The sequence below is a fragment of the Rhizoctonia solani genome, chromosome 14 (genome assembly GCF_016906535.1).
Source record: "Rhizoctonia solani chromosome 14, complete sequence".
Classification (NCBI taxonomy): Eukaryota; Fungi; Basidiomycota; class Agaricomycetes; order Cantharellales; family Ceratobasidiaceae; genus Rhizoctonia; species Rhizoctonia solani.
This window is the reverse complement of record NC_057383.1, coordinates 1,892,014-1,904,288: the sequence shown is the minus strand read 5'-3', so window position 1 is coordinate 1,904,288 and position 12,275 is coordinate 1,892,014. Positions and strand designations below refer to the sequence as shown.

Genomic DNA, 12,275 nt, shown 5'->3' with positions numbered 1-12,275 from the left:
GAGCAAGCTACCTACAACGACGACCAACTATACTACGGTGTCAAGACCTGTAAGGGCAATGACAAGCTACCTAAGTACAGTGTAGAAGCCGCTTAAGGCAACGTGAAACTAGTGAACTAAGTAGTTACTGGACCTAAGGTCCTCGTACAGTGATGGGATGCAACAAGAGGTAATCGACCTGGGTGTTACCATGGTTGGTTGGCCTCCTTATATATTCTACAGGAGTACTATTTACAATTACATTATATCAAATACCATAACCAATAAGAACCCCGTTCCGCAGTTGGCCTTACTCATGCATACGCGTCATTGACATGTCATGATGACGTCATAGGTGGAGGTGGCTACGTATGCTGATTAAGCGCGGATGGGGACGTGGCTTGGCGCTTAGCGTATGATATAAGCGCCGAAGTCACGTGATCGAAAATGTTCTCCATTTGCCTTTGTTTAAATCCGAGAAAATGGGAATAAATTCCCTGGTATTGATTGTGTCTACGACATGACCGGTTACAGCTGCCTTGACTTTATTCTCGCGGTCACATTCCCCACCAACCAAGAAAACAAAATTGACGCCCCCACAACACACGTCCTTGCACATATCACCAAGGCAAAGGATGTAGAGGGAGATGCCGCCAAGGAAAGGATCTCCTTCACAAAATTTGGGCGATTGTTTGTTCTTGACATCACGTCTGTCAAGAATGTTGCTGGGCGCGTATTCACACGGGCAACACGGGAGGCAGGAGAATGGGTAATCATTGATTGTAGTGGAGGAATTTGCCGCACGGACTTCTGGGTGGACAAGCATGACTTGGACAATGAAGATGGATGGGCAAATTAACTGCTGTATGTACTTAAATTTATCATGTAATTTATCAACGAGTCCCGAGTGGAATACCCTCTTAAACCAAGCACCCCCTCCCCCTGGAGTTTTAAGTACCCCTTGGTACCAGCTCAGAATTTTAAGTGCTGATTTTAAGTAAGTAAATTGCAATCTGACGGGTTTTAAGGGGCACCCCCCCCTATGTTTAAATAGGTTACTTTTCACAGTGAACACTATAGCGTGATAAGATCTTGAAAATCAGTATATCAGTAAATGTCATCTTTTTTCGGTATAATTTGGCCTGAAAATTACAACGTCAATATGCTTTCCTCAGTACAAATCAGACCAAGAGAGAATTGATATTTAAAGTTAGCATATATTGGCCTTGATTTCAGTTCAATTCCTACTTAAATACACATTCTTATTTTCAGTATTTTAACCTTGCACAGTGAAAGGCAACAGCCGCCCCAAAACACTGCTCCCCCAAAAGGAGTGCAGTCGTCATTGTCGTCACATGGAGGCTGTGGATCGGAGCCTACGGAGACCCACGAGCCTAGTCTTGCGCGAAGTATGCGACGGCCGAGTGCGCGGCCACGTGATCGTTGGGTGTTGGTTGTTGCCGACCACATCCACATCGCGCGTTCGGTCTACCGACACGCTCTTTCTCTTTTTAAGTCCCACCCACCATCCCTGAGGCCACGCATATGTGGACATGCATTGGTGCATGTTGTAAGCGTCGGTTCATGATTGCATGGTATGTTATTTCTTGTACCGGCATTTATACAGCTGTCGCTAGGGATGGCCCACCCGCCCGCGAGTGCTGGCTCGCGTCCGGGTGCCCCAGAGCCCCCACCCGGTGTATATGTGCGCCGGATCGCCCAGACCAATCTGGCACCTGGCGATAGAATACATATTGCGCGGTCTCACGACTGCCAGAGCACTGGAGCGTAAGATTATTGCCGCCGCGTCTCGCGAGCATACATCCCCCCCCCCCCGAGCGGCATCGACTGATTGGTTTTGATTTGACAAATTATTTGACAAATTCTTTAATCATGGCACACCTTCGTCTGATAGCCAGAATACACCTCGGGTCAATACCAAACTAATTCCATATGAACGCGAGACAAGTTGAATCAAATGCAAGAAGACAATCAAGGAACAAACTTGCACTTCAAAAGAAAACCCAGAAAAAAAAATTAACCCTTTTCAGCACCGAACAAGATCAATCACACACAACGCACAACTTACAAATCAATTCAAAATATATATTAATTACGCGCTCCCAACCTACACGCAACACACACACGCACGCACACACGCAAGTCTGCTCCCAAAGAAACATCCTCCTACGAGAATAATCCCTTGAACGCCTTCTTTTCCTTTTCTCTCTTTTCCTTTTTCCTCTGCTGCAGCTTGGCCAACTCGTTCTTAATCGCTTCGTCTCCAGGCACAATGTTGAGAGCCTCTTTGAGATCGGCCTCGGCCTCGTCTTCGTCATGCTGTAGCGAGTGGGCAAGCGCGCGGCGGTAGTACGCTTTGCCTGATAAACAAACAAACAAAATCAATATGTCAGAATGGGAGCGGCAAAGACGGGGATAGTGAGACTATACCTTTATCGTTTGCTGCAATCTCGGGTTGGAGTGCCAGGGCTCGGGTGGTAGCAGCGAGCGCGACAGAGGCCTTGTTGACTTTGATCGCAGCCAAGGCCGAGTTCAACAAGAGCGGGGTCAAGAGGGCCGTAAACTCCTCTCGCGTATGAGGAGGAGCATCTTGCGGCATGACGGGATGGACATCAAGATACCGTATCGCCTCTATGAAAACAAACCTCGGTTAGCCAAGGAACAGAGGAAAGAAATCAAACGACGCACTTTGATACTTGTCCAAAGCAAGCTCCAACTTGCCCTCTTTATGCAACCTGGTTCCAACTTCTTTAATCTCTTTTGCAATTTCCAAGGCTCTCTGGGTATTAGTCTGAACGTCCGAATCGTCATCCTCGGGATAATCTTCATACTTGTCCCCATCCGATGGGACCTCGTTCGCGAGCTGGAGCTCATCATCGGATGTCAGCTCTCCGCACTTGGTAATCACACACGGGGCAACAGGCGCATCACCCGAGCTCGTGGGGGAATTCTCGATTTGCCTGACTATTTTTAAACCCTGAGTTCCTGAAATGAAGAAAAACGAAACATGAGAAATGGGACGCAACTGATGCTCTTCCCCTTGACCACCTCTCCAAAGACGACGTGCTTTTGATCCAGGTGGGGAGTGGGGACCGTCGTGACGAAGAACTGGGATCCGTTGGTGTTGGGACCTGCGTTGGCCATGGAGAGCAAAAACGGTTTGGTGTGGTTTACGGGGAAGGCCTCATCGTCGAATTTTTCGCCATAGATGGATTCGCCCCCTGTTCCGTTTCCGGCAGTAAAGTCGCCTATAGGAGCAGGTATGAATAACAAGGAAATAAACTAGCGTGGGATGATAGATCGGGAGAGATGATGGACAGATCGGGGAAACGAAATTGACAAAGCGGGGACTTGCCTCCTTGGATCATAAATCTGGACAGGGTGTCACTCGCAATCCAAAAATAAATGAGGAATTAACGTACCCTTTAATAACACGGTGAAAGGCACATCCTTCGTAGGAGAGAGGTTTCCCAGATTTGCCAAGCCCCTTTTCACCAGTGCATAGTGCTCGGAAGTTTTCTGCCGTCTTGGGGACTAGGTCGCTGGTCCGAGTTAGAGAGAGAAAGGAAACGGAATTAAATGAAATGCAAACCTGAAGAGGGAATAGACAACACGCCCGACAGGTTTCCCGCCGATGGAAATATCAGTATATACCTTTGGGCGGGTGAGGGAGGAGATAGAGGCCATGGTCTAGGGCTAGGGAGGTGGAGGTGGAGGAAAACAGAGCGCAAGAAACAGGGGGCATTCCCATGCTGATAGACTGCAAATATGAATCCTACGCGCTCCCGAATGTTCTGGAACCGTTTTACCCGTCTGGATTCAGTCGCTGATCGATACACGTGCAGAGTCACATGATCCATTCGTTATCCTAATTACATTTACATTTACATTTTACATTGACACACACTATTACGCCTGCTTATTACGACTTGTGATTTCTGTCCTCGATTTGTGTCAGATTGATTGATTGGCTCGGTCCCGAAAGAACATAGGAGAAACTTACAATGGTTGGGGTTGGACAACACTGGGAGCACAGGCGCACGGGGAGAAGTCGATGCAGCGCTCGAAGTGCGTGCGATGGCCGCCAGATCCGTTTCTACATGTAACGCAGTGCTCGTCATCATCATCAATATTCACCTCATAATACGACATACCTCCATCCTTGAGAGCATGGGCTCTAAAGTCCTTGGCATCTCGCCTCTCTTCATCAGTCATCGAGATCGATGAACGACGTGGTATTTCCGGACTCTGTTCCCGCATTTCATTAGCAAAAGTTCTACCACTTTCGAGACGAAATGAATATCATACTTTGCCCGAAATAGTGCTGTTTGTGAGATCATCTGCAACTTCGTCACGGCCTTCCTCTCGCTCATAGTCGTCCTGCCCCACACGCATACTACGTCAGCGGTTGCTGACACAGCCACTCAGTACCTCGTACTCACCTGGCCAACGGCAATCTCGTCGTCGATTGTCCCCCAGCCGCCAGCCGCACCGCCCTTTTTCATGGACTTGTCCATTCCATTACGGGGTTCAGAGCTGTTCCATACCCCACCTTGTTAGCTACCACAACAGAAATAAAGCAAACGCCAACGACCCACCGGTCCTTGTTGATAGCACGAGGGTACGCAGCACGTTCCGTACGAGTCATGTTCGAGTGAGGAAAGAAGAAGAGGTAAAGCGGGTAGGGTAGTAGTTCTGACCTCTCAACAGCCCCGACACACCCAGGTTTTTATAGTACAAAAGGTCGCGTGACCTTTGGGCGCAACCCGTCGCTCCACATACGGAAAGAACAAGACGATTGCGTGAGTTTACGGTCATCGCGGCGGCTTGATTCTACAGGTCCTAGAATCCGGCCTACGTGTTGATATCATGCGTTTGTATAGTGACTTAATCGAATGTTTTTATGACTTAATGCGTTACCTAGCTCCACCGTTTTGTGTGGGGAAAACGCCCCAGATGATAACGTAATCAGTTCTGGGAAACCCTCCAAGTGCACAAATCTTTATACTCTCACACATGTGTCAATTATGGCTATAATCGAGCATATATTGGACCAAGTCTACGCAGGCGCAATAATAGATCTGATCCTGTGTTCTTCCAGACTGACCTCCCCGACCGAAGACGGCCGTCGTCACTTTTACGCCGAAGCCGAAGCCGGCCAGGTTCGCTAACATCCGGATTTCTAGCGAGCTGCGCGGATCGTCTCACAATCGAGTCGTTGTATGCGTCGTGTGCATCCGGGCCGGTGGCTATGATTCATGGTGGGGTCTAAAGGTGGATAACTCCGGTTCGGTTACGACGATGAGGGAACCTTCGTTGATCTGGCTTATCCAATGTCGGGTGACATTAGCGAGCTTTCCTATATTGGAAGTCTTGCACATGATCGAGTTTTTCAAGTTGAATATTTCCTATGTTGTACTCGTTTCGCCGTCTGAGCTTTTCAGAGCCCAAGAATATGATCCAGTCTATTACCGACAAGGAAACCGCCTATCAAGGGAGCCGTCGCAATAGTAGAATAGCAGTTCTAGCTTTTAGGTTTCTTATGCTCAAATAACGATAGGATAAGCATATATTGTAAATTATATTCCGTTGGCGAGGCATCGGTCGTAAAGTAAAGTCTAGAACCGAGGTCTCAATTCCGTAAGGCTTATGTTCACCCCAAGACTACTTTGGGCGATCAGGCATACATACGTGCCGATTTAAAATCATGAAGAAAAGTTAGCATAGCATGAGACCGCACAGTACAATGTGAACAAACATAGAACACATGGTGTAATGTGGGAATATTTTGCTTACTGTTCATCTGTGATGCACCAATCAAGCGCACGCACTCGTGCTCGAGTCACAGTCCAGTTCAAATTTATATATTCATTCAATATGTTCATCCACTACATAACCCTTCACTTATTTCTCCCCTTCAGCCATTTCAGCCTTTCACTTCCATGTCAAGCACTCGATGTCCCTAACTGCTTAGAACCTAATCCTGAGTAGTCAGCCACAGTCCTTCTCAGATCAGCACTCATCCACGTACGGAAGAAGTAGCAGCCGTGTGTCTGGCACAGTCTTTGTCCCGACCAGCTGAACCTTCACCTGTGCGTTGATGTACAGCGCATGCTTCCCGCCTTCGTCTTTGGTGAACAGCTTGGCCGACCCTGACGCTACCGCCACGTTGATCTTGGCTGTCACGCCTTCGGCCGAGTTCAAAGACCCCTCGAGCGACGTGATCTTGACCCTGCCCGCAAGCGGAACTGATACGTATAACGACACCTTGACCGCCAGCTTCTCTGGCACGATCGTACCGGATACCTTGATATAGTTCAGTATGTGCGTCGAAGGCTTATGGACGTCGCAATCTTACCACAAAAATGCCGAGGAATGACTGTTCGATTGCAAACGGCTTGTCTTTGGACGCAGCGGCGTCGATTGAATGGACATCGTTCGCGTCCTGTCTAGCTGCGGCCACGGCTTGGGGATAGCTCGGAAGAAGAATGGAGGAGTTGTTCACCGCAAAGTCGTTCATGAACAGGACAAGCACTACATGCTGTCGTCAGCGCGCATACATACGATAGCCCATGCGCACTTACAATCAATCTCTGCCGAGTTGTGATCCACGCCTACACGGACTGTTATAGCAGCAGAATACAGAGCGCATATATGGACTTACCGAGGTCGCTGAGCTCCCAATGTATCTCATCGTCATCACCCGCAACAAGCTGGCCGTGGGACACGGGAGTGGAATGCAACTGTGAAACGGAGAACGTGTCGAGCTTCTCCAGAGCCTACAGAATGAGTCGCAAGTTGTTTATCTGCCACTGCTGATTCTACCTCGTTCTCGTACCTGGTGCTGAGCTTGCAAATGCTGAGTAGCGTCGCTGTAGATCGGTGTCAGTAGCAGTTACGATGGATACATAGGCACTGCTACATACACGGGGAATAGACCGCATTTGTCTTTCATTGAGCCGTAGGGAGTGGCCAAGTCGTAGTCGAGCAAAACAACCTGGGTAGAGAGGTCGTTTGCGATCTTGATCTTGATCTTGCCGTCGATCCCGCCGACTTTGACTGGCACATGGGTGGGCTGAACGAGCCGGATGGTCTGTTTGTCCATGAGCTTGACCTCTCCCCAAGAGGGAACCATGAGGTGGATAGAAGCGTTGACGAGCTTGGGATCTTGGCCGCTCTGGTAGTAGCCCTTAAGCTGGAGCAGAAAGGCGTATGGTCAACGGATAAGTAGATGCGATGGGGCGGAACAAGTACCTGGATATGGCCGGCGCCGGAGTGGAAGGTAAATCCGTCGGCGGAAGCGCCAGTCATAGCAAGGACAGAGCCGGAGTAGTTGGTGGGTGTGTTCTTCAAAGGCCATTGGTTCTTATCGACCCATTGCTGAGTGACTATGATAAGGTTGAAATGTAAGACAGTGAGCTGGAGGACAAGGCCATAGCTTACAGGTGGTAAAGTCGGTAGGATACGAAGCCATGGCTTGCAGTGTGCTTGCAAGTGTCAAGAAAGATACGAAGCGAGACGATGGGTGGGAGGTGACTTGCGAGCCTGCGGTTATATGCGGCCAGCGAGCTCGAGCTTCTCGAGGGTAGTGTATGCCGGGAGTATAGAGTGTCCCCGGATGGCGTAGAAGAGGTATGCTGCAGATTTGGAAGCTCCCGGATCGAGGTTGATGTGATATGAGCGATGTGTTCTGTGCAAGGCATCACGAGTCATGGAGCACTTTGGCTCGATCGTTGGCCCGGCAGCAAAGGGCGGAGTACCGCGAGAACTCGGTAAAGTGGTTTGAGTCTCGGACTTTGTTCTACGAGTATAGCAAGGCTGATACCAGGCTCAGGAGCTCGGCTTGATGGTCTAGGTTTGTAGAGAGCCTCCAGAAAGGGCTTAGATTGGTGGTGTATGATGATTGTTCGGCACGGCGACCAGGGTTTGTTTCTTAGTTTGCGCAAGCAATCACAGACTGCGGTGCTTCCCTCTCGCGTACAGTAATATGCGCAGCAAATTCTCAGCACTTCAATGAGTTCCGGGTGGAAGCGCATAAATGCGGTAACGCACGAATATGATTTAGGCATAGAGTCATCGGGCTGCTCGTGTGGAGTCGGGTGACCCCAGCGACTAGACTGTTGCAGCATAAAGGAGCTGGCCTGGCCGCCCACCGGTGAGTGTGCACCGCGAGATCATACCAGCGTTAACTCGTGATAGGAGACTATGTTCTCATGTTTGCGCTCATGTTTGTGCTCATGTTTACGCTCAGGCTCAGGCATAGCTTACGGGACTGCTAAGTCACTTGGAAGTCCTAATCTGGGACGTGAACTCACAGGCTGTGGGTATGAATGCGTTAGTTTCATTGATTGTCAAATAGTAAAAACGCGATACACTCGGCCCGCAAGGTTGCCGTCTTGAAAGCATCGGTGCATATACTCAGGCGAGGCTTCAACACATGTGATGGGCTTATCCGTTCACCAGCCTAGTGTGCCCTGGCCATGGCATAGAGCACAAGCCTATCTCAAGCTACTTGGTCAACAAAACCATGGTATGCGAACGACTGACTCTGGCTGCTACGAAAGCTGGGGTCACAGAGTAGAATATGTATATGTAGCTCTCCCTTTTGTTACTCCTTCCATGAGCGGCCTTGCTACCACGCCTACTAAGTCTTTCGTCCCTTCACGATCATCGTAGTATGGCTTTGATATAACTATCAGCCGAAGTAGCGCACGCACGCACCGGAAGTCGTCAAGCTTATTGGGATAACGTTAGCAGTATCACCTGGGTCTCTCTGCTGCGGTGGGTCAGATCTGATCGTCTGCGGTTAGAGCTTGTGGAGCTGATGATGATGCATAGAGAATAGCTCGGTACCGGTAATCAAGATCTGATATCAAGGCGTTCTCTTACCGGATGATTAGCGCTGACAACTCGGTAGGTGTGCCGGTCGACCTGGGCATCGGCCCATGAGAGTCCGGTTGGCGGGTATGTGGCTCCGCATGTGAGAGCAAGATATATCAAGTAAGATGGATGATGGCATCAAAATGTCTTCGACATGCTCTGATGCTTATCCGTACGACGGGTCGCTGACCTCCAGGCTTCGCGTGATGTTTGCTGAAGGTGGATTTCGAGGAGGTGTACCCGAATGGTTTAGGTCATGTGCCCCCTTTGTTTTGGATTCGGGGGTAGGAAAGATAAGAGTGTGGTCGGATCAACTTCCGATTCGATGGAGCAAAGCGATTGCTCGTATGATCTCAGGTCTCAACAGCTCAAGCGAATTGCGTTGTTTCTCCGTACCTTTGGTATCCCACCTCAAACGCTTTAGCTCGATATGGCTACATTTCGGTACGTAACATAACTTGGGCGATGAGTGTGTGAGCCGGAAAGCCGCGAGACTTCGGGTAGCAAAGTTGGACCTGGAGCCATGCACCAGTGTCCTGCGTAGCCGGTCCCCTATGTGCGAGACATCATCGCGACTGCAACGCCTCGAAGAGGAAGTTATTCTCGTTTGCTGATTCCACAGGAGAGATGTCCGCGTGAAAGCCATGCCTATCTAGCGTATATATAACCTCACTACCTGAGCAATCTCTCCCTCACCTCCACAGCTCAGTCTTGTTATCACATAAACATGCATTTGGCTCAGGCTCTCACCTCCAACCCATTCGGCACTGGTACGCTCGTCGTTGCTGTACATAAGCTTGCTACTTACGCCTAGTTGACAGCCACAAAGAAGTGGGTGCAGGATTATATGTATCCACCCCACCCAGTCGGTGATAAAGCTCCGGACGGTACTAAAGTCCCAGCCGGCATGGTGGTGCCTCAGCAGCGCTCGCAGGACGCTTCAGTGCACACCTATCTATGCGGCAGCGGACTCTTTGAGGTATGTGCTGGCTTTCCTCGGCTACGTGCCTTGGATTGATTCGAGTTGGCAGGTGTTCGGAACATATGACTACGAGAACAACAAAGTCATCAAGACTTCCATTCACTTTCATGTACCCTTCTTCGGTCGTCTGCTGATCGTCGATAGCTTCACTCGGGTGCTCATGAACAAGCTAGAGTTCAGTGTACCTGCCGACTGCGCTCCGATCACCGGAAAGGTCTACATCTTACCGCAAGGACAAGTTCCGGATCACCCTAACTCGATCGGCTTGGGTTTCGACCTGACTACGCCAGGATACGATAACCTGCACCACCCTGGCTTGCCTTTGTTTCCAGCGTACGTAGCGGCATATTCTTCCGCTTGATTGTTGTAGTTTTATGAGTTCTAACTTCGGCCGCAGTGACCCTCAGGTTCTGAGCACCAAAGCATGGTACAAGGTAACTGCATGATTTCGCATAGAAGCTTGACTGTTAGAAACACTCACTCACCTGCACTTCCGCGTACCGTAGGATGTTCCTCTGATGGAGAATCATGTCGTCAGCGCGCTTCGGGCCGTTCCAGAGACACCTGTCAAGCATACAGTAAGCAACGAACACATAGTACTGGCTGTTGATCGTGAGTTCCGACTTGACACTGGTCATTTCCTTATACTCAACGCCAGTATACCAAAGACACCCAAAACGACGAGCAGTCATCTTGTGGGTATGCTGTGCTTTTTCATCGGAATGCACTGACGACCGCCTGTTAGTGCTGTCGGGTTTCTTCTCTGCCTTTGCGGTAGCCGATAAACAGAACAAGAACCGCAGGATCTACATCCCAGCCACTCCTGGATATGCGCGGTCGGGTAGCGAATCTGAAGTGTTTGCATCTAAGCAACAGACGGTTCGGATTCGCTTCATGAACCTGTTCCAGGTGCGTACAAGCTCCGGCTGTAACGATACGTACTGATATACTGACCTGTCCGCTCTCCCGGCCCAAAGCTCAATGGCACGATCAATACCGAGACTCTGTATATCAACGCTATCCTATCGGTGTTTATCCCAGCCGTGCGTAGCACTCATACATGCCAGATTCGCGGCAACTTGGGAGACGTGGCCGGCGTAGTCGCCTTTCTTGACGAGCCGTTGATCAACGGGCTGGTCAACTTGGACTGCGATCCAGCAAGTGCGGATAAGACGGTGTTTGTGACACTCAAGCTATCTGTGTCACTGATTGGGCGGATCAAGGAAGATAACTATCCGCTATTGGTGCTTGGGAAGCAGTGAGGTTTTCGCGACGTTGGCTGTAGTCGCATTTCTAACGTATGGCTTTTGTAGAACCTGAACGCTGCACTGAAAGGAAGACATGCGGCGAAGTATGGGGTGGGTTGTGAAATGGTGTATAATCGTAATGAAATGAAACCTGAAAGTTGTGATATGTTGTATATTTGTGGGAGGCGTGATAGTTCTTGGACACTGGCTAAGAACAAAGTCACAGCAGAACGCGGTGGAAGTGGACCATTCACTGATCGAGTACGATGGTCGAATCGACCTGAGGCTAGTGCAGCCCGATAGACTATTGTATTTCCATAGCCCACACGCCACTAATGCGGCCCAGGCAAACAGTGATCTCTCTGGACAACATTTAAATTTGTTTCTGTAAGTCCATATATGCTACTTATTAGGATCGAGCCGTCAACGCGTATGTGCTTTTCTTGCTCACTTTGTCTTGTGTACGTCGCGGTCTGATGATTGTCCCCGGAGGCAAAGTGACTGTTGATATAGGGAGTATCGCGTGGACAGGTCTGGACTGGGGTGACGGCCAGCCCTATGAGAGTTACAAGACGTGATTAAAGCCGTTTGTAGGTCAGTGGACATTCGTGATTTTGACTCACCGTGTCAGATTGTAAAGAGTAACACGGAACGGTAGTTGCCTAGCTACGGATCACAAGGCGGTCTGTACGCTCTCGAGGACTTGAGAATTGTGAACTTCGAGCCGTCAGTGAGGGTGCTAATCGCATATCAGAGTACTTCTACATGATCATCCTGCTGCTCACCTTGATTGTTGTGGTTTGCGAGTGCATCGAGTTGCAAAGGCCAAGTAAAAAGTTGTTTTGTTGTGTGGCGTATTGGTATGGGTCGTAACATAGTGGTCTGTTGTAGTAGGGACTGTGCCAGCGCCCAGATATAAAGCCCAGGGTTGTATTCTGGGTTTCTCCACTGTCGTCCATAGCTACCGACGCGTTCTTGCGGTCCTCAAACCTCTGTATCGTCTTGTCCGCTAGTGATGGCGGCTGTTTCGTGCTACCTGGAGTGGCGGATGCAATGTTTGATTAAAACGGAATGAGTACCATGGGCGAAAGTAGTTGTTGAATCCTTGACCCCAATTAATTACATCAAGTCCCCCCACAATGCAATAACTATAGTCAAGTTCGGTT

General features: G+C 49.5%; 4 protein-coding genes across 4 annotated transcripts; 2 read left to right on the top strand and 2 right to left on the bottom strand.

Moving 5' to 3' along the window:
• Window positions 1-499: 499 nt before the first annotated feature.
• RhiXN_11213 (uncharacterized protein) lies at window positions 500-838 on the top strand (the record flags this gene model as incomplete). Its single annotated transcript, XM_043331028.1, has 1 exon — window positions 500-838. One exon carries the CDS (start codon window positions 500-502, stop codon window positions 836-838), a length of 339 nt encoding a protein of 112 aa, XP_043186373.1.
• A 1,328-nt stretch (window positions 839-2,166) lies between these two features.
• On the bottom strand, window positions 2,167-4,648 carry RhiXN_11212 (peptidyl-prolyl cis-trans isomerase, cyclophilin-type protein; the record flags this gene model as incomplete). Its single annotated transcript, XM_043331027.1, has 9 exons — window positions 2,167-2,360; window positions 2,431-2,631; window positions 2,689-2,977; window positions 3,049-3,248; window positions 4,004-4,096; window positions 4,155-4,248; window positions 4,309-4,380; window positions 4,443-4,536; window positions 4,599-4,648. 9 exons carry the CDS (start codon window positions 4,646-4,648, stop codon window positions 2,167-2,169), a joined length of 1,287 nt encoding a protein of 428 aa, XP_043186372.1.
• A 1,322-nt stretch (window positions 4,649-5,970) lies between these two features.
• RhiXN_11211 (uncharacterized protein) lies at window positions 5,971-7,474 on the bottom strand (the record flags this gene model as incomplete). The annotated part of the gene is made up of 9 exons (XM_043331026.1): window positions 5,971-5,977; window positions 6,032-6,306; window positions 6,359-6,534; window positions 6,585-6,614; window positions 6,665-6,779; window positions 6,839-6,872; window positions 6,927-7,195; window positions 7,255-7,388; window positions 7,444-7,474. The coding sequence occupies 9 exons, from the start codon at window positions 7,472-7,474 to the stop codon at window positions 5,971-5,973; spliced, it is 1,071 nt and encodes a 356-aa protein (XP_043186371.1).
• Window positions 7,475-9,607: 2,133 nt separating this feature from the next.
• On the top strand, window positions 9,608-11,124 carry RhiXN_11210 (uncharacterized protein; the record flags this gene model as incomplete). Its single annotated transcript, XM_043331025.1, has 8 exons — window positions 9,608-9,650; window positions 9,702-9,859; window positions 9,912-10,195; window positions 10,260-10,296; window positions 10,369-10,474; window positions 10,531-10,557; window positions 10,608-10,771; window positions 10,840-11,124. 8 exons carry the CDS (start codon window positions 9,608-9,610, stop codon window positions 11,122-11,124), a joined length of 1,104 nt encoding a protein of 367 aa, XP_043186370.1.
• Between the last annotated feature and the right edge of the window lie 1,151 nt (window positions 11,125-12,275).